Below are 25,871 nucleotides of genomic sequence, written 5' to 3' on the forward strand. Positions count from 1 at the left end.
CACTCCTTTGGTGCCCCAGACATTCCATCGTCTGCCCCCAGTTTGCCCTACAGTTCTGTTTCCATGTCTCTCTCCCTTTTGAAAATCTGCCTTGCCCTTCCACAGACTCATCTAGTGTCACTGTCTCTCCAAAGCCTTCCGAAAATCTACTCTGACTCACCGCCATCCTTCCTGTCCTCACGCAGCTCCCCCATTATTAGTGCTTCTTTGTTGAATACTTGCTAAGGGGTCACTCAGCTATTCTCTCTATATGTCACCTGATTCAATGCTCAAAATAATTCAGTGATGCACGTAGATATTTTTAAGCCAACTCTACAGAAGATGAACTTGTCCTTCAGAGAAGTTTTCTTACTTGTCCATGTGGCAGGGATCACTCAGGTCTACCTGATCAGACAGCCTGTGTTCTTTTTTTCTTTTTTTAAAATTAACTTTTTGATCATTATTTCTATTGTTATAACATTATGGTTGAAGTATATGGGCAATTAAATTTCCACTTCAGGAAATATGTTGAAGCTTTTTTTTTTAATTGAAATACAGTTGATTTACAATTTTGTGTTAGTTTCAGGTGTATAGCAAACTGATTCAGTTATATATATGTATTTTTTTCAGATTATTTTCCATTATAGGTTATTACCACGTATTGAGTATTGTTCCCTGTGTTAATGGTTAATCCTCATTGCTTATCTATTTTATATATACGTAAGTATGTATCTGTTAATCTGTAACAGTATGTATCTGCTAATCCCATACTACTAATTCATCTCTCCCCCTCCCTTTCCCCTTTGGTAACCATAAGTTTTGTTTTCTATGTCTTAATTCCTGCAGACCTAGTCTCAAGCAAAACCCTGGTCTAGTTGGAGAGGACACCTTGAAGAAATTCTCTGGTCTGGGTGATCCACACCAGAGATTTTGTGTTCTGTATTGTCCCAGGAGATCCACTGGCATCTGTGTTCTTCTGCTAGGAAAGTGTACAACTTGGAGACCTAACTCAGTTTGGGAGCTCAGTGGGGTCAGGAAAGGCTTTCTGAGGAAGTCACGTTGAAGGAACTCAGCAGGGGTTGGGTAGGGGTGGGAAGGTAACGGCATCTGTGAAGGCCCAGCATCAGGGAAGAGCTTGGGTTGGCTGGAGACAGAGAGAAGGGCCCCAGGACAGGAGTGCCATAGGGGCTGGGGGCGAGGTGCCCTTGGAGGCTGGAGGCTTCCATGCCTGCTTTCTGTGAATAGAGCAAGTGGGGAGTTGGGGTGGGTAAAGTAACCAGAGTTAGGTTTCAAAAGCTACATCTTCACAAAGCGTGGCTTAAAAGAAGGAAACCCTCGCTGACTGGCTTTTCTTTAGCTTCCTGACCCCTTAACAACACCCTGGGAACCTCTGATGTCCCCACCCCATCCTCCCTCCTGGTCTCCTGAGCTGCACTGGCCCCACCCACTCTCAGCAGGTGACTTTCTCTATTCACTGAGAAGCAGTCAGAAGCCACCATCCACAAGTAGTTGCTGTCAGCAAATCCACCAGCCCTTCTCCCCTAAAGCTATGTCCTCCACCTTCCTTCCATGAGGGCTGGAGCACCTGCCACACCAGCTCGTGCCTGGGATTCCTCTCACCTACATGTGAGCTCTTCCGCTACAGCAATTTCCCCTCTTCTGCATTATCAGTTGTTGCCTGTCCACTGGGTTACCCTGTCATCCTTCAAACATATTATACAGGTCTCTGCTCAATATCAAGTCCTCAGTTCCTTTTGACAAAAAAGGCTCTTCCAAAAAAAGTCAGCCAACTTACTGAAGCCACCTTCTCTTCTCACATACTCTCATCAACCTACTCGCATCTGGCTTTGTCCTGAACCTTCCTCTAAAACTGCTCCTGCCAACTGCTCCAGTAACTCCCAAGTGGCCCTCCCTCTGGTGTCAGGGGTCTCTCTGCCCAGTTCTCTTTGCAGGAGCCCTCCTCATCTTTCTGATCTCTCTGCATACATGCCCCATGGTGGAAACCTTTCCTTCTGTGTCCGCAGACACTCTCTACATGATCTCATGTATCCTCTTGGCTTTAAAAACTAACTATATGCGAAAGGCTCCCATATTTATGTCTCCAGGGTTGAACCCTTGCCTGAATACCAGATATTTATACCCAATTAGCTATCGATGTCTCCTCTTGGGGATCTAATAGGCATCTCAAACTTAACACCTCCAAAACCAAATTCTTTCTTCACACCTTTTCCCCCAAACCAAATCTATTTCACCCCTAGTTCTCCCTTTGCTATACAGAGCAATGCTGTCCTTTCTCTGGTCAGTTACTCAAGCCAAAATTCCATCTTAGACCCCTCTCTTTCTGGTAAACCCCGCATCCAACTCATCGGTAAATGCCATTGCTTATGCTTTCAAATTACATCAAGAATCAACTTCCTTTTTTCTTTGCTGCTTTTGTCACTACTCTCCTGGTTAAAGTCATCATAACTGGTCTGCATCTTTCTCTCCTTGCTTTCTCACAATTTATTCTCAATGCAGAAGCCAGATTGAGCCTTTAAAATGTCATGCCTGATCAAGTCAATCAGTGACCTTGAATAGGTTAAAAATAAAATTCACAGTCCAAGAAGTCCTATCTTGTCCTACAGGGCCATGGGTGACCTGGCCTCCTCTTACCCTCTGAACTTCTCTCCTGTTCTGCCTCCCTCACTCTTGCATCCCAGCTCCAATGGCGTCCTTGCCGCTTCTGGAACAGGCCAAGGGCTTTTCTGCTTCAGGGCATTTGCACCTGCTCTCCCCTCTGTCTGGAAATTATTTGCCCCAGGAAGGCTCTTGGCTTGATCTTCCACTTGCCTTAGGTCTCTGCTGAAATGTCACAGATGCTCCTAGTGCTAGGAAACCTTGAGAGAGGCATTGTAGGGGGCATCTGGGAAAAGCTACTGGATTATTTATTGAACCACTACTTTGAGTACTTACTGCATGACAGACACTTCCAAGCAACACCTCATGGATTACAAAACTGCATCCCCTCCACAGCCTCAGGGAGCAGGTAGGAATAGCTAACACTTACTGAGTGCTTACCATGTGCCAGGCTAAACACTTCGTAAATATGAGCTCATTTAATCCTCATAACAGCCCCATGAAGTGAGTACTGCTATGGTGTCCACTTTACATCTGAAGCACAGAGAGGTCAAGTAACTTACCCCACATCACCCAGCCAGAGCTCAGTTTGAACCCATAGCTTAATCTGATGCCGATGGAGAGAAGGCTTAAGTAGAGCCTTTACAGGGCGCTGAGCAGGTATTCCTCAACATTATAAGTAGAGGTAGAGCCTTCCTTTGCGGGCAGAAGGCATTGCATGTACACAGGTACGGAGGCAGACAGTCGCCTTGACACTGTCCAGGAAGCAGGTGTGGGTAAAGTGTAAAGTGCGGCTTGATAAAGGGAGCCGACTGAGGAGTATAAGGCTGTATTCTGTCTGTTCTTTGAGTGCCTGCCAAGTAAGGTCAAACTGGTGGCTCTCTGCTCAGGAGTTGGGAAGTGAACGGCTGTAGTAGGTGCTGAAGGCTTTATTATTATTATTATTATTATTATTATTTGACATCTTTATTGGAGTATAATTGCTTTACAATGGTGTGTTAGTTTCTGCTTTATAACAAAGTGAATCAGTTATACATATACATATGTTCCCATATTTCTTCCCTCTTGCGTCTCCCTCCCTCCCACCCTCCCTATCCCACCCCTCTAGGTGGTCACGAAGGCTTTTTAAGACCTTGAAATCCTTGTTGGTCGAGCGACCGCGATCGAAGAACTTTGAAGGAGGGGATGGATGGGGGTGGGAAAGGAAGCGGAGAAAAGGCAAGTGAGAGATAAAGGGGAAGTGCAGTTTCAGAACCGAGCTAGCTCTCTCCTCCCTGCCTGCCCAGCCTCCAGCAGCCTCTTCTCCAACTTCCCCACGGGCGACCCGCGTTGGACCCCATGGCCGACCGCAGACCCAAGAAAGCCAAGATCTGTCTCTGCATGTTTCTGTGTCTTCTGGTGGTGGGGGTCATCGCGGTGGTGGTCGGAGTCCGGATGTGGCGCCGCTCGTCCGAGCACATGAAGTGGAATGGGACGGGCACCACTGCCCATTTTCAAGAAATCGTCCTGGAGCGATGCTACAACTACAAGCAGTTGCTGCAGCCGGAGTTCAGGTGAGTTGGCGTCTTTGGCGCATGGCGGGGCACCGCGCGCTGTGGTGGCTGGGCACAGCTGGGCACAGCCGGACAGTGCGCTCCGAGTAGCCGTCTGGATTGCCTGAAACAAAGCACCGACTGTTCCGAGTCAGCTGAGAGCCCGCGGGGCAGTGCTGAGTAGGGAGTCCGGGCTCGAGAGTCCGTGCGCCAGTCCCCAGAGGTGCAGGCGGGCGGTAGCGAGCGTGCTGCTCCTTGGCCCTTGCGCTCAACTGGTGGACACTTGTCAGAGACGCCCGGAGCCCGGCCCCATTTGGGACCGCAGCCCCACTCGGCCAGGAAGCCGGGGAGTTGCTGGCGTTTCCTACATTTCATGGGGTTTGCGTTCGCCATCTCTGACCCAAAAGTGCCCCGGACAGTTACAAACACCTGGTGAAGTGGCTTGCGGAGCCTGAGGTGGGAGGATGGTGTCTGAAGGGCCCGATCACTGAAGTTAGTTTCATTCATTACTATAAAACAGCATCCCGAGTCTTTTTGTGCGCCCTGAAATGAATGTGACCACAGCATCCAATAACAAACCAAAACAAAGCAGTAACAACTTAAAAAAATTTTAAAGATAAACACACGGTATAGCGCATCTGCTTAATGAATCCGTTCAGATTCTAAAAACACCTGCACCCAGAATCCTAAAAACACCACCCACATAAGTCTACGGAACTTTCCGGAAGGTTCCTCGGGGCCTCTCCCAGCTAGCTTCTAATCTCTCCCCATAGTGAAACGCTTTCTTGACTTCTATTCTCAGGGCTTGGTTTCACCCAGAAAACTCAGTTTTCGAAGTTGTACATAAAGCAGAATAAGCTGGGAAGTAAAGAGTTGCTTCTCAGGCTGCCAAAGGCGGGCAGGGGAGCCGTGATTTTCGTCGTGTGCCTGAGATCAGTTCTGCCTCCAAACACCCGCGATCCCAGGGGATGAGCCCTGAGACGCACCAGGGAATTCCTAAATTTTATGTTTGTATCTCTTTTCTCTGACCCTAAAAAGCTTGGTTCCTAATAACATTAACATAATTATGTATTTGCTTTCATATATACAAATAATTATATGTATGTATTTTTATTATTATTACTAACAAAATATCTAAATGTCTTTATGGTTCTTTTTGTCCTTAGGATATAGGATACATCCACTAGTGATGAATAGTAATGTATAGAGCATGTACCACTGTCTGACACCTTATTAAAGGGATCCTTCTGGCTGCTGGGTTGAAAATAGATGGTAGTGGGGCAAGGACAGAAGCATGGAGGCCATTTAGAGTTCTTGTAGCAGTTCAGGTGAGAGGTGACTGCGACTTGGATAGTGATGGATGGTGATGAGAAGGGGAAATATTCTGGATACATTTTGAAAGTAGATTCCATGTGATTTGCTATGGACTTGTGTATGGGATGGTAGAGAAAAAGAAGAAACAACAAAAACTCCAAGATTTGTGGGCTGAGTTACCAGAAAAATGAATTTCCATTTATCAAAAAGGGAAAGACTGGGATGAAGCAAGTTGGGAAAGGAACCACGGGTCTGGCTTTGTACATATTAGTTTTGCAATGTCCATTGTCATTCAAGTGCAGATATTGAATAGGAAGCTGGTTTCTATGAGTCTAGGGTACTAGGGAGAGGTCTGGGCTGGAGATATAAATGTGGAAGTCAACTGTGCATAAAAATTCAAGCAGATGTTTTATAAGGAGGAAGTGTTAATTGTCTTATTCAAGTGATTCCGACTGGTTAAGTAAGATGAAAACTGAAAATTGACCAATGGATTGATGACTTTGACAAGATCAGTTTTAGAAGAATGGTCATGGTGAAAGCCTGTCTGGAATGGATTCAAGAAAAAGATGGGAAGAGAGGGATTGGAGACTGTACATAGACAGCTCTCACCAGGGGTCTTGCTGGAAAGGAGAGCAGAAATAGTGTGCTGGTTGGATGGATAAGGAGGGATTCAAGATGGAAGAAATTGGGGTTTGAGAGCCAGCTTCTTTAAAGTCCACTGAGAAGTTGTCTAAGTAAAGAATGCAAAAAAAAAAAAAAAAAAAAAAAAAAAAAGAATGCTTCCTGGGCTTCCCTGGTGGTGCAGTGGTTAGGAATCTGCCTGCCAGGGCAGTGGACACAGGTTCGATCCCTGGTCCTGGAAGATCCCACATGCTGCGGAACAACTAAGCCAATGTGCCACAACTACTGAGCCTGCGCTCTAGAGCCTGCGAGCCACAACTACTAAGCCCACGTGCCACGGCTACTGAAGCCCGTGCACCCAGAGCCCTTGCTCCTCAACAAGGGAAGCCACCGTGATGAGAAGCCCGTGCACCACAACGAAGAGTAGTCCCTGCTTGCAGCAACTAGAGAAAGCCCAACTAGAGAAAGCCTGCATGTGACAATGAAGACCCAATGCAGCCAAAAATAAAATAAGTAAATTTATATATATGAAAAAAAGAATGCTTCTAGATTTCTACAGTTTCCTAAGGTCTTTGACAATTGTCCTACCAATATCAAATTCAGCAACATTTTTAAAGTGACTCACCTGGGTCATTTTTACCAAAAAATTCAACTTAGTTTTCATAGAAAACATGTTTTTTTCTTTTTCCACTTATCCAATTTATTTATGAACAACTTAATGAAAGCATATAATTAAAGCAAAAACAACAAGCATAAACATATTCAAGAATAGGTAAATAAACAACCAAGTGAAGGAAAATGAAAGTTCTTGGGGAGATAGGCAACTTGTACAGAGAGAACAGAAAGTGGTTCAGTTAAATACTGGTCAGTTAAGAGATTTTTTGCAATAAATGAATTTCGAAGTGGTCATGCATTTTTTCTTGCCGTTAAAGATCTATTTCTTGTCTTAGACCTAGATCAGGTTAGAAGACAACCAGGACAAAATTTTCTTTAAATGAACTGTGGTGGAAAGAACAGATGCAAGATGGTGAGAACAAAACAGGAAACTGAATGAGAGATGAATCAAGAATTGTTTTCCTGTGTGTGTGTGTGTGTGTGTGTGTGTGTGTGTTTCAAAGACTAAGGGCTTGGAAGGGAAGAGTTGATTATATCCACGAGTTTTCATAGTTGATATGAGTGGGGAATGGGGGCTCATCTTTTTCAAAAAAATATCACCAGTAAATACCTGCTCTGGAAGAGGGGGGGGATGATGAGAATCTTGTTATTAAAGACAAAAAGTAAAGTGAAAACTGAGGTCAGAAACTTGAAGAATAAATAGAGCATGAAAATAACATTCTTTTTTCTTCCAATGACATTTTTTTCTAATTATAAAAGTAAAACATGCCCATTTTAGAATACTTGGAAAAATATTTTTAAAATATAGTGAAGAAAACAAAATCACTTAATCTCCCTAGTGGAATTCTAAATAGTGGGGCATACCACAATTAAAAAAAAAAAAGTAAGGAGCTTCACAAAAGGAGGCTATATACCTGCTTAAATGAATGGCTTCAGCTTAGTAGTTTTATAGACATAATTCAAATTTCTTCCATAATGAGGCATTTCAAGAATTGCTAAATTTAATTCTCCACTTCTTACGTGCTGTATCAAACATGACATATCCACATAGCAGAAAGTTGCCTACATCTTTAGTCTTTGGATGTTTTGAAACAATTAGTAAAGCTTGATTTGAAGAGATATTAACAATTCCCCCAACGCAGTTACTTGGCCATGGTCCATATTTGTCTTGATATAGTTCAAAGGTTTGTTTTCTCTTATTATGACTAACAAGCAAATGTTATAAAGTCATTTCTGGTTTTGGTACCTCATGGTGTAAATATTGTGAAATTCATAATAAAATTGCTTCCTGCATTATCTTGGTTTCTAGGAGTAGACATCTGTTTATGAATTAAGTTGTCTAGAGCAGTAATGAAATCTCCTTGGGGATTCTTTAAGAGTAAAGAAAGACAGAAGACATACAGTTGAAACTGGGAGAGATTTAAAACTACAAAGGAGTATGTGAGACTTAGATGAAAGACAATTAATTGCATTTTGGGGATCTGATTTCATGTTTTAATACTTCTTGGTAAAAATTTTAAAAGGTGCTTGGGAAACCAAGGTTATGAACATATCCCTTTTTTTTTTTTTGCCGTTTTGCGGGCCTCTCACCGCTGTGGCCTCTCCCGCTGCGGAGCACAGGCTCCGGACGCGCAGGCTCAGCGGCCATGGCTCATGGGCCCAGCCGCTCCGCGGCATGTGGAATCCTCCCGGACCAGGTCACGAACCCGCGTCCCCTGCATCGGCAGGCGGACTCCCAACCACGGCGCCACCTGGGAAGCCCGAACATATCCCTTTACACCTAAAAATTGTACTTTTTGTATTTGACAGGTCTAGTTTTCTTCATTCTTCCCATTCAAGGGACTACTTTCTCCTTCTTCAATATTCCTTATTGCCCTGGTCATATCTCCTCTCCATTCTTTTCTTAAAAAATTAAACATGTTAAATTATGAAAATGTTAAATGCACTGAAATATTCATAGAACAATGTTACAACTAGCCATTTACACATCGTGCAGAATTAACAGACAATAAAACTTTTGTCATATTTCTGTCAGATCTTTTATTCCCTAGTTTTTAAAGAAATAACATGCTATAGATAAAAATCAAAATACCTCTTCCCTCAATTTTCTTTTCTTCTTTCTCAGAGGCAAATACTACTTGTTTCACTTGTATCTTTCTAGAAATGTTCTCTGACTGTATAAGCGTATATTCATATATTCTTCTTTTCTATACACATCCTCTCTTCTCTGTCTCACTTTTTTTCCACTTAACAGTTTATCTTGATTATCAATGTAGTTCTGTCTCATTCTAATAATATTCCCTTGTCTAGATTTACCATATTCTAGACTTGTACTGATGGACATTTAGGTTGTTTTAAAACTTTTGCAATATATTGCAAACCATGCTGCAATAAAATACTTGGAGATGTAAGATAGAATCCTAGAAGCAGAATCACTAAGTCAAAAAATATACCATTTTACATTTTGAAAACATAGCCAGATTTCTCTTTATGAGGCAATTCTCTTCATGAGGCAATGAGAGTTTATTTCCTCATACGTTCACTACACAAGATGTTTTCAAACTTTCTGATTTTTGCCAATCTGATAAGGGAAGATGTTACTGAATTTTAATTTTAATTTGTATTTATTTTGTGTTTTTGCCCTGTAGAATAACCTTTGCTTTTTCCACTTATCAATATGTTTTGGTGATTTCGATTACATTATTTTAGAGATTTATTCATGTTGCTATATGAGCACTAGTTCATTAATTTTAACTGCTGTGTAGTACCCTGCTGAATGATCGTAACCTACACTTATTAACAGATTCCCTTATTCTCAGTTTTTGCTGACATACACAATGCTAAAACATACATGTCTACTTGCGCTTATGATTTTTTTCTAAGATGTTTACCTAGAGGCAGAATTCCAAATTCATAGAGTATGTCATTTTCACCTTTACTGGGTGTATTAATTTGCTAGAGCTGTCATAACAAAATACCACAAACTGGGTGGCTTAAACAGTGGACATTTATTGTCTCACACTTCTGGAGGCCAGAAGTCTGAAACCAAGGTGTCAGAAGTGTTGGCTCTTTCTGAGGGCTGTGAGGAAGACTCTGTTACCTGACTCTCTCATTTCTAGAAGCCTCGGGCATTCCTTGCCTAGCAGATGATGTTCTTTCTGTGTCTTCACATGTTCTTCCTTCTGTGTGTGTCTGTCTCTGGGTCCAAGTTTCCTCCTTTTCTAAGGACACTGGTCATATTGGATTAAGGGTCACCCTTACTCTCATCTTAACCTGATCTTCTGCAAAGATCTTATTTCCAAATAAGGTCACATTCTGAGGGACTGGGAGTTAGGACTTCAACATCTTTTAGGGGACACAATTTATCCCATAACAATGGGTGTACCAATTAAGATGCTTTTGGCTGCAAGTAAAAGAATACTCAACTATAAGAGGTTTAAAGCAAGAGATTTTTTATATATACACATGACAAGATATCAGAATTGGGGTGGTCCTTGGTAGATTCATCAGCTCACTGATGGCCTAGGACCTTTCACTCCTCCATCTCCCTAGGGTGGCTTTCATCCTTGAGCTTCTTGTCACAAGGTGGCATCTGCAGTTCCAGGCATTATGTCCTTAGAGAGTGATACCCAGGAACAGAGAGCAGGAGGATGGGCAAGAGTGCCCTCCTTGCAAGTCTCTTTATCCGGGAATAGCATCTTTCCCAGAAGCCCTTCCTCAACTGCCTCTGTGCTTCCCCTTGAATCTCATTAGCCAGAATTGGCCCACATGGCTGCCCAAACTGTAGAGGAGGCTTGCAAAGTGCGTATTTGATATTTGGAATCACTATAATAGGAGACATGCTTTGTCAGTAGGGAAGAAGGGTGGGGAATATCCATTTGGGTTGGGAAGCAACAGTGTCTGCCACATTACATATGGCCAAACAGGTCTCCAACTCTGTGGTATCAACTTCCTTTCACAAAAGCAGTGTGAATTTACTGTTTGTTACTGTACCTCCTCACCAGCACTTGGAATTGTCAAACAATTTTACTCATCTCTTTGTGGCTCTAATTTTTGTTTCCCTGATTACTAACATAATTGATCATTTTTTAATGTGTTTATTGGTATTCTGGTTTCTTTTGTGAAATGCCTATTTTTGTCTTTTGACTGTTTTTGTATTGAATTGTTTTTCTTCTTTATACATTCAGGATTCTAATTTTTTGTCAGTTATGTGGATTGCAAATATGTTCTCCCAATCTGTGGTTTGACTCTTGACTTTATTTATTGGGTCCTTTGTCTTACTGAAGATTTTAATGTAATCATATTTATCTTTTATAGTTGTGCCTTTTGTGTGTTATTTAAGAACTTATTTTCTACCAGAGGCAACAAAAGTGTCACATATAATCTAAAAATATTAAATGTTTGATTTTCATTAAGCGTTTTATCCATATGGAATATATTTTTGTGTGTGGTATAAAGTAGGAACCTAATTTCATTTTTTTCCCTACAGATGGATAGTCAGTTGTGCGAGTACCAATTATCAAATAATCCATCCTTTATCAAGGGCTTTATAATGCCATTTCTGTTGCATATCAGGTTTATCAGTTCACTTCTGGGCTCTAATCTGTTTTATGATCTATTTTTCTCTATACCACTCCACATTGTTTAAATTACTAATGTCTTGACATTGAGTAGGGTACCTCTACCTTCTGTTAGTAGACATTATTTTACATTTTTTTGGAAGTTTATATAAACAGAATCACATACTACATACTCTTTTGTCTCTGGCTTCTTTCATGGTTTTGGCATAATATATTTGAATTCACCCATGTTGTTGTATGTATTAATAGTTCCTTCCCTTTTATTGATGAATAGTTGTCCATTGTTTGTATATACCACAAGTTGTTTATTCATTCATCTGTTGATGGGCATTTGGCTTATATTCACTTTTTGGATACAGTATTATGAATAAAGCTCCTATGAATATTAGTGTACAAGTTACTGTGTGAACACGTGGTTTCATTTTTCCTGGGTAAATGTCCAAAAATGAAATAGCTGAACCATGTAGTTTAGCTATTTAAGAAACTACTAAACTGTTTCACAAGGTAATTGTATAGTTTTATGTGTTCATTATCAGGGTATGAATATTCTAGTTGTTACTCTTCCTTGCTAGAAGTGTTCTGATGGGTTTGCAGTGGTTTTTTTTTTTTTTCTTTCTTTTCCTCTGCGGTACGCGGGCCTCCTACTGCTGTGGCCTCTCCCGTTGCGGAGCACAGGCTCCGGATGTGCAGGCTCAGCGGCCATGGCTCATGGGCCCAGCCGCTCCGCGGCATGTGGGATCTTCCCGGACCGGGGCATGAACCCATGTCCCCTCCATCGGCAGGCGGACTCTCAACCACTGCACCACCAGGGAAGCCCTGCATGGTATTTTAATGGTGGTTTTAATTTGCATTTTCCTCATGGCTAATGATGTTGAACATTATCTCATGGGCTTATTGAAGCATGTATTCAAATCTTTTCCCAATCTTAAAAAAAAAATTAGGTTTTAGTTCTTATCATTGAGTTGTAGGTGGTTTATATATTCTGAATACAAGTCTTTTATCAGATGTATCCTGAAAATATTTACCTCCACTTTATGACTTGCCTTTTCATCTTCTTAAATGGAGTCTTTTAAAAAACAAAGTTTGTTTTTTAAATCTTTATACGGTCCAACTTGTTCATTTTTTCTTATATAACTGTGCTTTAGGTCTTTGATCCATTTCTAGTTAATTTTGTGTATGGTGTGAAATAAGGGTCAATTTCATTTTTTTTCACATATGAAAAACCTATTTGCTGTAGTATCATTTATTGACAAAGCTTTCTCTTCCCCACTGAATCTCTTTGACTCCTTTCCTGAAAGTCAGTTGACCATGTCTGAGTCAATTCCAGGTGCCATAACAGAACACCACAGACTGGGTGGCTTATGAACAACAGAAATTTATTTCTCACAGTTCTGGAGGCTGAAAGTCCAAGATCAAGGTGCCAGCAGATTCAGTGTCTGCTGAGAACCTACTTCCTAGTTCAAAGATGGCCACCTTCTCTCTGGGTCTTCACATGGAGGAAGGGAGGAGGGAGCTCTCTGGATCTCTTTTATAAGGATGCTAATCCCATTCATGATGGCTCCACTCTCATAACCTAATTACCCCAAATGCCTCATCTCCAAATGCTATCACCTTGGGAAATAGATTTCAACTTACAAATTTTGGGGGACACAAAATTCACTCTACAGTACCATGTATGTATGGGTTTCTTTCTGAACTCTCTGTTCTATTTCCTTGATCTATAGCTACCCTTTCACAACTCTTATATTGTCTAGATCACTGAAGCTCTTTAGCAAGTCTTGAAGCCAAATAATATAAGTCCTCCAGCTTTTTTTTCCTTTGATTGCTTTGGTTAGCTTGTATTTTCACATAAATTTTAGAATCAACTTGCCAGTATTTTTAACAAAGCATGCTGAAATTTTGATTTGTGATTTGCTAACATCTTAATATTGAGCCTTCCAACCCATGAATATGGGATATCTCTCTATTTCCTTAGTCATTTAAAAATTTCTCTCGGCAATGTTTTGTTTTCAGAGTACAAGTCTTGCATATAGTTTGTTAAATTTATGGCTCAATATTTCCCATTTTTGCATTCCTATAATTATATATATGTATATATCCCACTTTGATATAATATGTAGAATATAATTTTAATATATAGTATATAATATGTAGCATTTCATATATATCATATGTTATAATATATACTACATAGTATATTATGTATCCTGATCAATACCTCAACGCAAAGCCTTCTCGATCTCAGTTAAAGGCAACCCCATCCTTCCAGTGTCTCAGGCCCCAAGCCCTGGAATTATCATTGACTCCTTATTTCTCTAACACCATGCATCCTATCTGTTAGGAAATTTACAGTGAATCAAGAATCTATCACTTCTCACCATCACCACTGCTACCACCCTGGTCCAAATCACCATGGGCACTTGCCCGGATTACTGGTCTACCGTTCTCTGCCTGTTCCCTCTTTCAGACTATATTCAACAAAGCAGTCAGAGAAATCTTTTGAAACTTAAGTAATATCATGTACCTCCTGTGCTCAGTATCCTCTATGGCTCCTCAGTTCACCATGAGTAGAAGCTTATGAAACTCTGCTCAGTGGGACAGCATCACTTTTCTGACCTCATTTCTATCTATTGTCCACCTTGCTCACTCTGCTCCAGCCACACTGGCTTCTCTACTGTTTCTTGAACACACCAGGCACTCGGGCTGTTGGGAAGGTTGTTCCTTCTGCCCAGAACGCTGTTTGCTTGGATGTCTGTATGACTAATTTCTTTGCTTCCTTCAATTCTTTGCTGAAAGGTCATCTACTATCCTCCTTGTTTAATGCCAAAAACAGACACCTCCTCCCCCATAACCTCTGACACCCTTATCCTATTCTATTTTTCCTTTTTTTAATAGAATTTATCAATTTCTAGGATACTCTACAACATTCATTATCTTTATTGTCAGTCTTGCTGAAAATTGGTTTATTGTCAGTCTTGCTCTGGTAGAATGGAATTCTCACAGGACAGAGACCCTTGTGTATTTTGTTCACTGGTGTATCTTACTTACTCATAAATGCGCCTGGAACATAGTATATGCTCAATAAATATTTGCCAGATTGATGAATCAATGATTTCTGAGCTTTCCTTCAGCCGGAAGAGTCTGATTTTAAGATCCTACTTAGGGAAGTCCTAATTGCCTCAGTGAACCCTGACAATTACTCCCTTCTTCCACTAGGTGGCAGTCTTCACCTTCAATGCAGGCTTCCAGTAGCCTCAAATTTGAGACTTCATAGCTGAGTTAACCTGCGCGTTTTCTTTGGTACAAGACAAGCTGCCCTGCAGGACATAACAGCAGGAAAATTCACAGACGGAGTGTAATTACCCCTTGAGATTCAAGTGCTTTTAGGAAAGAGGATTTGGGATGTGAACACTTTCCCCAGGGAGCAACACATTACGAAGGTGATGTTGCTGCATTGATGGGGACTTTGAAATATAATTGTCATTTATGGGAAGGATGTAGGTTTAGAGAGAGGTGACATTACAGAGTTATGAAGCCTCAAGTAGGCTGACAACATACAAAATGGATTTAACCACCAAATATATCTTTTTTGGGTTTGTTTTTTTGTTTTCTTCGCTTTAGCATAAGACTTTAACGCTTTCTGTCCCATCCCCTCTTACTCCACTTACTTTCTGTCCCTATTCTGGTCTTCAAATTCTCAGGTGACCTACAGGGAAACGACAACCCCTCTGGGGTCTTGGGTTCTCCTTTCTGTTAGGACCCACTTCGTTCTGCGGATAGGTAGGGAGGTGATTTAACATTTCCTGTGGGACGCAGCATTGCTTAGCAGGGAGAGCAGAGTTCGGACCTAAGGCAGCTGTGCCACTTGCTGACTGGCTTTGGGCAAGTTACTAAGCTCTGAGCCTCAGTAGCAGGGGATTGTACCCCTACCCCCCGTGGGGCTGGTTGTGAGAGTTAAACTGGATGCATACAAGGTGAGCACCAAGCGCAGCGCCTGGGACACAGTGAGTGCTCTGTGGTGTTCGTGCCCCCTCCTTCCTCCTTCTAGCATGACTTCTAGGCACGGGAGACAACCTACCTAGGTGGGTCAGAGGTAGGGAGAAGGGGTGGGAAGTGAACAAGAGGGAATGCTCTCCGGGAATAGGTAACGGCATCTGCTGGAAGGAGCTGAGTGGGAGGAAGGGGGAGGACAGCCCAGTGACCTTGAATCCTGACATCTGTGCCCAGCCTGCATGCATTGAGCCTCCAGGTCGCCGGTTAAGGAGGCAAACAGAAAACAGCTGTCAGATTGAGCGTCCAGCTCAACACGGAAAGTTGCTTATTAACAAATCATGTCTTTCAGAAGCTGCTCCTGGAACTTGTCAGGCATAAACACTGATGAAGGGATGATGATTTTTACAGGCCTTTCGATTCTGTAATGTCCCATTCAGACTGTGGGTTACCATCAATACCTCCCCCAAACCCCAAGACCATCCACTACACTGTGGTTGAACAAGGTGGGTGTATCGCTCTTTGCAAGAAGACTGAGCGCTCACCATGGGGACCCACAGGGTCAGGGCAGGGCTCTGTCTGAGGATGATAGAAAGGACTTGTAAGATTCAGGCTTATTTTATGAGATTTGGCAAAGGTTCGAGGAGGCTGGCTTTGCTGCCAGGAAGCAGAGGGGAAGGGGGTAATTCTGTGATAGGAAATCTTAATAAATCTTATCTATCAGGCTGGAAGGATGAAACAAAGCTGAAGCTGTAATTGGTAAAGAAGCAGCAGTCACTCATAGGAGCTACAATGAATGGATACTGGGTCACTTTATTTGTGTGTGTGCGGTTTGGACATTGCTTTTGTCTGTTCACATGGCATGCTGTCCTGGTCACACAGTGACCTTACCTGATGTCACTGTCCTGGAGTTGTGGTCCACAGGAGAACACCAAGGACTTCCTACAAGTGCCAGGCCAGCTCCCACGTGTCAAGGGCTGAGTTTCTCTTTTTCATCACCACTGTCTCCACACACATACAACCTGGTGCTCGCTGGGCCCCAGGGAGGAAGGAGCTAAAGTAGCTGGCTTTACTTATTTAGGAAGAGGGATGCCCCTGAGGGAATTAAAGGAAGGCAAGTGAGCTGCTGGGATCTCCTTGACAACTGGCCCTCTGGGCAGATGCACTAGTGATATTCATTAGAATGAAAAGACTTATCTCTTGAGTGCCCTCAGCAGGATGTCCTTGGTTAAAGGATCACTGATAGAAAATAAATGCAGTATGTGTGAGGTTTGAGTCCCTGAAAAATCATGGAAGCTATAGAGTGCTCCAGAGAATAAAATGGAGATGCCTCATCATTTCAGTCCTTCTGGCTGTGTGAGGAACCTTGCAAAACCTCATTTGGTAACTTCATCTATCATTCTGGGCCAGGAAGGAGGACAGGATGGACCCTGGGGGCTATACAGGATGCCCCGACCTGTCCTTGCTTTGTCTGAGCTTCTCGGTGACCCGTCTCCTTGAAATTATTCACAAAGTTTGATTCTGGGTACTATCTGGGATAAGTGAGAATGTGATCTGACAATCTGATTTTGCTTAAGGATGCAAGGAAGTCTTTAAAGTGGAAAGAAAGATGCCCTGGAAGAGGTGCATGGCCCTAGCCCTCACCTCACCCCATATTTCATGTCATTAGGTCTTGAGAAATGGGTCTGGGTCACCAACACTAAGTCTCCCTGGTGTTGAACTGAGCTAGATGAGGAATGAGAAATGTCACCTCTTGGCCCAGAGATGTGGGAGACGGCACAGAAATGGTAGGTGGCGACCACGGGGGTTTGGACCTGAGCTGTTCCCATGTTCTAAGACCTTCCAAGAGTCTCAAATGCTTGGGCTAACAGCTCAAGCAACTTGAAAAGAAAATGAAAGTTTTGCCATGCTCCCCACTGTAATATATGCTTATTATAGAAACATTCAAAATATAGGGAAGAAAAGGTCACAAAGCAACCCTTATACTCCTAGCAACAAGATATTATTATTTTTAAGACATGGTTTGATTACTGTGGGTTTTTTTCCACTTTTTAAAAATTGATTGTCATCATACCAGATCTTCAGTTAAAAAAATTTAACCTCTTCTTTTCTAGGTTACTTGCATAATACAAGAATCCATTTCTGTTGTAAGCCAACAGAAAAGTATAGGATGAAAGCGGAAATTCCCCTTTATTTCTCTTCCCAGAGACAACTCCACTGATCAGTTTGATGCCATTCTTTTTCTTTTTTTTTTTTTTTTTTTTTTTTAATTAGTTTCTGCTTTATAACAAAGTGAATCAGTCATACATATACATCTGTTCCCACATCCCCTCCCTCATGCATCTCCCTCCCTCCCACCCTCCCCATCCCACCCCTCCAGGCGGTCACAAAGCACCGAGCTGATCTCCCTGTGCTCTGCGGCTGCTTCCCACTATCTATCTACCTTACGTTTGGTAGTGTATATATGTCCATGCCTCTCTTTCCCTTTGTCACAGCTTACCCTTCCCCTTCCCCATATCCTCAAGTCCATTCTCAAGTAGGTCTGTGTCTTTATTCCCGTTTTACCCCTAGGTTCTTCATGACATTTTTTTTTTTTTTAAATTCCATATATATGTGTTAGCATACGGTATTTGTCTTTCTCTTTCTGACTTACTTCACTCTGTATGACAGACTCTAGGTCTATCCACCTCATTACAAATAGCTCAGTTTCGTTTCTTTTTATGGCTGAGTAATATTCCATTGTATATATGTGCCACATCTTCTTTATCCATTCATCCGATGATGGACACTTAGGTTGTTTCCAGCTCCGGGCTATTGTGAATAGAGCTGCAATGAACATTTTGGTACATGTCTCTTTTTGAATTATGGTTTTCTCAGGGTATATGCCTAGTAGTGGGATTGCTGGGTCATATGGTAGTTCTATTTTTAGTTTTTTAAGGAACCTCCATACTGTTCTCCATAGTGGCTGTACCAATTCACATTCCCACCAGCAGTGCAAGAGTGTTCCCTTTTCTCCACACCCTCTCCAGCATTTATTGTTTCTAGATTTCTTGATGATGGCCATTCTGACTGGTGTGAGATGATATCTCATTGTAGTTTTGATTTGCATTTCTCTAATGATTAATGATGTTGAGCATTCTTTCATGTGTTTGTTGGCAGTCTGTATATCTTCTTTGGAGAAATGCCTATTTAAGTCTTCTGCCCATTTTTGGATTGGGTTGTTTGTTTTTTTTCTATTGAGCTGCATGAGCTGTTTATAAATTTTGGAGATTAATCCTTTGTCAGTTGCTTCATTTGCAAATATTTTCTCCCATTCTGAGGGTTGTCTTTTGGTCTTGTTTATGGTTTCCTTTGCTGTGCAAAAGCTTTGAAGTTTCATTAGGTCCCATTTGTTTATCTTTGTTTTTATTTCCATTTCTCTAGGAGGTGGGTCCAAAAGGATCTTGCTGTGATTTATGTCGTAGAGTGTTCTACCTATGTTTTCCTCTAAGAGTTTGATAGTTTCTGGTCTTACATTTAGGTCTTTAATCCATTTTGAGCTTATTTTTGTGTATGGTGTTAGGGAATGATCTAATCTCATACTTTTACATGTCCCTGTCCAGTTTTCCCAGCACCACTTATTGAAGAGGCTGTCCTTTCTCCACTGTACATTCCTGCCTCCTTTATCAAAGATAAGTTGGCCATATGTGCGTGGGTTTATCTCTGGGCTTTCTATCCTGATCCACTGATCTATCTTTCTGTTTTTATGCCAGTACCACACTGTCTTAATTACTGTAGCTTTGTAGTATAGTTTGAAGTCAGGATGCCATTCTTTTTCTATTTGCCATTCTTTTTCTATTTCTCTATGTTTAAGCCTACTTTTCCCACTTAATGTAAAATAAACATCACCCAAAGTATTCCAAGCTCTGTATAAAAACTTTGTTCAAAGACTGCTTTATATTCCGCTGAGCACAGGCGCCCTATAAAGCATCTCCTTTTTGTTGGCTACAAATCACTAATCACTCTGGAACCCACCAAAGAAAGCAAAGCCAAAGTCAAAGAGAAACCCACCGAGGTTACAAACATATATCGATTTTGCGTGTGTCACAACAATTGGGGGAGAAAACAAAGAAAAATCATTCTCAAAATGAGGATACTGATTCACATTTAATCAAGTTTTTGTTTTTCTTTTTTAAATCTCTTTCTAACCTTGGTAGTAGAAAATGAGAAAATGCTCTACTCTTTATTGTGTTTGCAAATTTTAGTGCCTTGGGCAAGCCACCAGTGCTTTAGTTGTAATGAGTTTTGTTCTTTGTCTGCTCTAGACCTTGACATGAGTGCCTTGAAGATAGAAATGGTGTGTATTTATCTTTTTAGCCCTGTGTCTGTTGTGAAGCTAGCAGTAGGCCCTCGGTAAGTATTTGTGGAATGAAAGGATGGGTGGAGGAAGTAACCCAAGTGCCCATGATGGGTGAAGAGATAAACAAACTGTGGTGAATACCTACGATGAAATGTTATTCAGCCTGAAAAAAGAAGGACATTCTGACACATGTTACAACATGAACAGACCATGAGGTAATTATGCTCAGTGAAATAAGCCAGTCACAAAAAGAAAAATATTGTCTGAGTCCACTTATAGGAGGTAACTACAGTCTTCAAATTCATTGAGACAGGAAGTAGGAGGGCTGTTTCCAGGGGTCTGGGAGGAGGTGGGAATGGGAAGCTTTTGGAAAATTACAGGTTCTGCTCTCTTCCCCTTCCCTCATCCTGCCTTGGTTGGTCCAGAGCCAGGCACTGTGTGTTTCCCAAAGCTCTCCAGGGGATCCTCATGTGCGACCAGAGCTCACAGGACCCGGTGATGCCCAACAACCCTCTGGGCCAGGTGACCATGAGGAGGGGCCACAGGCATGGCCTGAGCTCTCAGGAGCAGCCGCTGGGCTCACGATCCCCTTCACAGTGAAGGGGGGGCTGCCCTAGAAGAGTCACAATTAAAGCCTCTAATTTTGGAACAGAGGAACTATTGAAGAGAAGAACGATACTGAACTCTCAGAAATGGTTCTTACTTCTCCCACGCTGCCTCTTTAGCTAGAGACATCTGCTTCCATCCCCGCAGGACGCAGGGATCCTGAGGCCCTCTGCTTCCTTGAAACCAGGCTGCTTACTCGAAACAGCTTTTGCTTGGCTGCCATTTGATTTGGTGGAACGGTGCTCTACCCAGGGGGACAAAAATGAGGACTGTGGGCTTTGCAAATAAAAATAACTAAATTAAGGCACATTTTTCCAGCCATACTTGTGAACTTGAGGCCCATGTCTGCAATGACATGTATGAATGAGTACTGCTGACATCCCTGTACCCTCTGTCCTAATTTCTTTTTATTTTTATCTATCTATATTTCTTTTTTTTTTTTTTGGCTGTGCAGCGTTGTATGCGGAATCTTAGTTCCCTGACCAGGGATCAAACCCGCGCCCCCTGCAGTGGAAGCATGGAGTCCTAACCACTGGACCACCAGGGAATTCCCTCTATCTTTCTTTCTATCCATCTATCTTTCTTTCTATCCATCTATCTTTCTATCTATCTACCAATTAAAATGCTTATTGCTCATCCACGGTGAAATGTTTACTTTTGATTTTTTTTAAATTTTTGTTGAGATATAGTTGATTTTCAATGTCGTGTTAGTGTCAAGTATACAGCAAAGCGATTGCTTATATATGTATATATGTATAGACATATATTCTTTTTTAGATTCTTTTCCATTATAGGTTATTACAAGATATTGAGTATAGTCCCCTGTGCTATACAGTAGGTCCCTCTTGGTTATCTATTTTATTTCTAGTAGTGTGTATATTTTAATCCCAAACTCCAAATTTATCCCCCCACCCCAGATTTTAAGGATGAAAAGTGGCTTCATAAAGCCTGCCCCCAACCTTCTCATCACCTCTCCCTATTTCCTCTTACTTTTGGGGCATGTAGGAGGCTCTGGTCTCAGACAGTGAAAGGGAAGATGGGTGAGTTGTAAACTCTTCCAAGGTCTGTTTCAACTCTGATGTTCTAAACTCTGCTCCTTCTAAACAAGGAACTCTGTTTAATTTTTTTTTTTTTTTTTTTTGCTGTACGCGGGCCTCCCACTGCTGTGGCCTCTCCCGTTGCGGAGCACAGGCTCCGGACGCGCAGGCTCAGCGACCATGGCTCACGGGCCCAGCCGCTCCGCGCCATGCGGGATCTTCCTGGACCACGGCATGAACCCGCGTCCCCTGCATCGGCAGGCAGACTCTCAACCACTGCGCCACCAGGGAAGCCCTCTGTTTAATTTTTAACCTGGGGTTTCTTGAATTCTTAAGGTAATGTGTCTTGAAGGGGTCTATATACCTAAAAAGCATAAAAATCTTCTTGGAGGTCTGTGAGTTCTCCCGTTTTTGGTGGTGAAAGCATCTGGTATATGGTAGGTGCCCAGCACGTGGTGATTTCGCTGAACTGCCAGCTTTTTTGTGGTGGAAAATTCTCTTGTCCTTCCACATCAAGGAGATGTCTCTCCTCTTGCACTCTTTGTGGCTGAGGAGGGAGGCAGAAGAGTTTACGAGGGAGTTGGGATCAGAACAGGGAATTCCTGAGAGGGCCACTGCATTACATTAATTGAAGTAAAACATGGTCCTCTAAAGTAAAACAGCCGCCAAACACCTTTGCTCTAAACTTCCCGTGATGGTGCCCCGTAAACTTTGACTGATGTCGAAGTACATAATGTAAGCACGTTTTTCTCTTAAATATATAATGTATGGGCAGAGCCAGGTGGATAATGGTTTCCCGCCAGAGCTTTCACAGGCCAGCAGTGATGCAGGTGAATGGTCCCATGCATGCTGGGGAAGGGGAGGGGCATCCATGAAAGAGCCATGGCCGGGGGACAAGCCAAGTGTTACCTCATTTAATCCTCCAAAACTTCCCAGGCATGAAGTATTCTTTTCTCCCCCTTACAGATGAAGATACCAGGCTGGAGCAGTTTAATAGCCTGCCCCGTAAGGCTGTAGCCATGTGGGAGGCTCCCACAGATTTGGGGTCCAGCCCCGCTTTACCACTTACTGATCATGTTACCTCGGGCACATTGGTTAAATTCACAGCCTTAAAGTTTCCTCTTTATCAGTAAAATGGGACAATGGTGGTACCTTCCTGGGACAGAGCATGCAGGCCGGTCCCTTCTCTAGAATTAAAACTGTGCTTTCATGATTTTTTTATTCTAAATTTTTGGGGGTTTTTTATTTTAATTTTTTATGCAAGTTTTAAAGGTTTCTTTCCATGTACAGTTATTATAAAATATTGGCTATATCCCCATGTTGTACAATACATCCTTGAGTCTACCTTACATCCAATAGTTTGTACCTCCCACTCCCCCACCCCTATATTGCCTGTCCCTCCACCCCACTGGTAACCACTAGTTTATTCTCTGTATCTGTGGGTCTGCTTCTTTTTTGTTGTATTCACTCATTTGTTGCATTTTTTAGATTCCACTTATAAGTGAGATCATACAGTATTTGTCTCTGTCTGACTTACTTCACTTAGCATAATGCCTTCCAAGCCCATTCATATGGCTCCAAATGGCAAAATTTCATTCTTTTTCATGGCTGAGTAATATTCCCTTGTATATGTATACACCACATCTTCTTTACCCATTCATCTGTTGATGGACACTTAGGGCCTTCTATATCTTGGAACTTGTAAATAATGCTGCTGTGAACACTGGGGTGCATGTATCTTTTCAAATTAGTGTTTTTGATTTTTTTTAGATATATCCCCAGAAGTGGAATTGCTGGATCATACTGTAGTCCTATTTTTAGTTTTTTGAGAAACCTCTGTACTGTTTTCTGCAGTGGCTGTACCAATTTACATTCCCACTAACAGTGTAGGATGGTTCCCTTTTCTCCACATCCTCACCAACATTTGTTGTTTGTGTTCTTTTTGATGAAAGCCATTCTGACAGGTGTGAGGTGATATCTCATTGTGGTAAAACTGTACTTTTTGATGTGGAATGGCCATCAACATTAAAGGCTGCATTTCTCATCTTTCCTTGTAGCAAAGTGTGCCCATGACTACATTTTAGCAAATATGATAAGAGCAAATAGCAAGAACATCTTCTAGCACCTGTCCTTAAAAGGCAGCTGGCACATGCCCATTGCTGCTGTTACTTTTCCCTTCTCTTCCTTCTCCTCCTTTCTTGTCCCCTTTCTTTTCCCTAACCTTTCCTGCTGGCTAGAATGTAGTCATGATGGCTGGAACTGGAGCAGCTATTTTGGACTGAGAAGATGAGTCTCCAATATACACAGTGTGGCTTTGGTGTAAGGCCCTGTGTCTCACAGGTATCCTCTGATTCCTTGGCTTATCAGGAGGAATAATCCACTCGACTTGGCCAGCCTGAGTTGGGAAGGCAAAAGACCATCTGGAATGGCTGCTTTGTTAGTGCCCTGCAGGGCCAGAGCAGGCTCAGAGGGAATAGAAAACGAGGGGCTCGTCTTTACTCCCCCAGGTTTAGCTACCTGACCTGGTACTGTACTTGGAATGCTGGGTCCAAAGGCTGGAGTTTGTCCTGATAACCGTGTCTGAGCACTCTCAGTGGAAACCCACTTCCTTCCCCCCAGGAAATGATGGGCTCAGGTGCACTAGTTAACACAGGCACAGAAGGGGAGGTCCAGCTGCAATCTTCTCCAGCATCCCTCTCTCCCCTCCATCTCTGCTGCTTCGCCAGCCTGCCTTTTCACTGCCAGGGGCTGTTTGGAGAGGACCTGGGGTTGGAATTCCTATTTCAGAGACTTTGCTCCATCTTTGGGGCTGGCACAGAGTTTTTCAGAGTGACATTTTCAAAAACAAAAATCAGATGAGGCCACTTCCGTGCTTAAAACTATCCACTGCCTTCCCATGGTAATTAGGTAAAATTTGAAATTGTTTCCTTGTCTGAAAGACTGATTATTTTTGTTGATTTCTCACCACTTCTCCCTTTGTTCTTTTCTCACTTCCTCAAAATCAGCAAGTTCTTTTCTGCCTCAGGGCCTTTGCACTTGCAGCACCCTCTGTCTGGAATGCACTCCTTCTCAACATTTAGTCTCAGGGAGCCCTCTCCAGACCAGCCTCCCTAAAGTGGTCATTGCTTCAATATTCCCCACTGATTTCCTGCATACTTATCATAATCCATACTTATTTCATTAGCTTATCTGCTTGTTTGTATACTGTCTGTCTCTCTAACCAGAGAGTAAGCCCCACGAGTGCAGGGACCTTGTAGGGCAGGGAGGGTGATGCTCATCTCATAAAACTGTTGTACACGAGACGTGATGATGTATATGAACCACTTACTTGGCACACAGATTTTTTGGGGGGGTAATTATGCTCTAAACATATGTTTGAAATCTAATTATTCATCTTTTATTTTATTTCCCATGTTTTATCTCAAAGAGATGGAGACTGCCAAAAGATCAGGGAGGCATTCAGGAATGCATTTATCTCTAAGGATCCCTGCAGTGCGACAGAGGAAGACTACCACCCACTGATGAAGCTGGTGAATCAAACTGTGCCTTGTGACAAGGTAACTGGGTCAAGTTATGGATTTAAAAACTGAAGATAAAAGTTAAAGAGAAGAGGTCATGGGGCCACATTTTGACAAGGATGAGGGAAGAGGAAAATCTGTATATTAGGATGTAGTCATGGTTGGCAGGGAGGGAGCTTGGGGTCCATTGGGAGACCAGGATGTCATTGGGATTTAGAACATCTGGGGACTGGAGGTAAGAGAGAGAACTGGGGACAGAGAAAGAGGAAAGGAGAGTTAGCCAAAAATCAGGCAAAACAAACCAAACACGGGGCTTCCCTGGTGGTACAGTGGTTGGGGGTCCGCCTGCCGGTGCAGGGGACACGGGTTCGTGCCCCGGTCCAGGAGGATCCCACGTGCCTGGGCCCGTGAGCCATGGCAGCTGGGCCTACGTGTCTGGAGCCTGTGCTCTGCAAAGGGAGAGGCCACAACAGTGAGAGGCCTGCGTACCAAAAAAAAAAAAAAAAATCCGAACACAAACCCCAACCCAATCCAAACAAAAATAATCCACCTTATAGAATTGCAAAACTCTCCCTGACCTCCAATGGTGATGATGATGATGATGATAACAGTGCCATTTTGCATTTGCTGAGTGCCTTTTTTTGCTTAGAAAGGACTTTCTGAACCCTTATCCTGTTAGGTTTTCACAGTCAACTTGTGGAATAGGTAGGTCAGACATCAGCAATCCCATTTCACTAGAGAGAAAACTGAGGCTTGGCAAGTTTAGGTGACCAGTGATTACTCAAGTTTGATGGTCTTGAAAGTGACCAGTTGAAATGTAAATGGCCCATAGAGCCATAGAGCCATAGAGGCCTGGGTTTTAATACATTAATTATACTGGAAAAGATCTGTAATGGAGTGCATCTTTTCTAAAGTCAGTGTTTAAGGTGAACAATCAATGTGCCCCAAATCATCTTCACGAAGCCCTTAAGACAGCCACAAATTACAGTCTCCTCCCATTGTTAGAGCTGGAGCGACTATGGAACTCTGGTGGGTACACCAAGCCCAAAGCCCAACACAGAGTAGCTGCTGGTAAATCATCACCAGGGGACACTGGCTGAATAAGTGACTGCCCACAGACATGG

The 25,871-nt window shown here is 42.5% G+C and overlaps 1 protein-coding gene across 1 annotated transcript in view; it reads left to right on the top strand.

Annotated features, from left to right (window-relative positions):
• Positions 1 to 3,933: 3,933 nt before the first annotated feature.
• The window catches only part of CD38 (CD38 molecule), a gene marked incomplete at both ends in the record, with an annotated part of 37,972 nt that continues 16,034 nt past the window's right edge, over positions 3,934 to 25,871 (top strand). The window contains 2 exons of the mRNA XM_079700600.1: positions 3,934 to 4,148; positions 24,657 to 24,786. Coding sequence (XP_079556726.1) covers positions 3,934 to 4,148; positions 24,657 to 24,786 — 345 coding nt within the window. The remainder of the gene's footprint in view (positions 4,149 to 24,656; positions 24,787 to 25,871) is intronic.

The sequence above is a fragment of the Hyperoodon ampullatus genome, assembly GCF_949752795.1.
Source record: "Hyperoodon ampullatus genome assembly, chromosome: 1".
In the NCBI taxonomy this organism is placed as follows: domain Eukaryota; kingdom Metazoa; phylum Chordata; class Mammalia; order Artiodactyla; family Ziphiidae; genus Hyperoodon; species Hyperoodon ampullatus.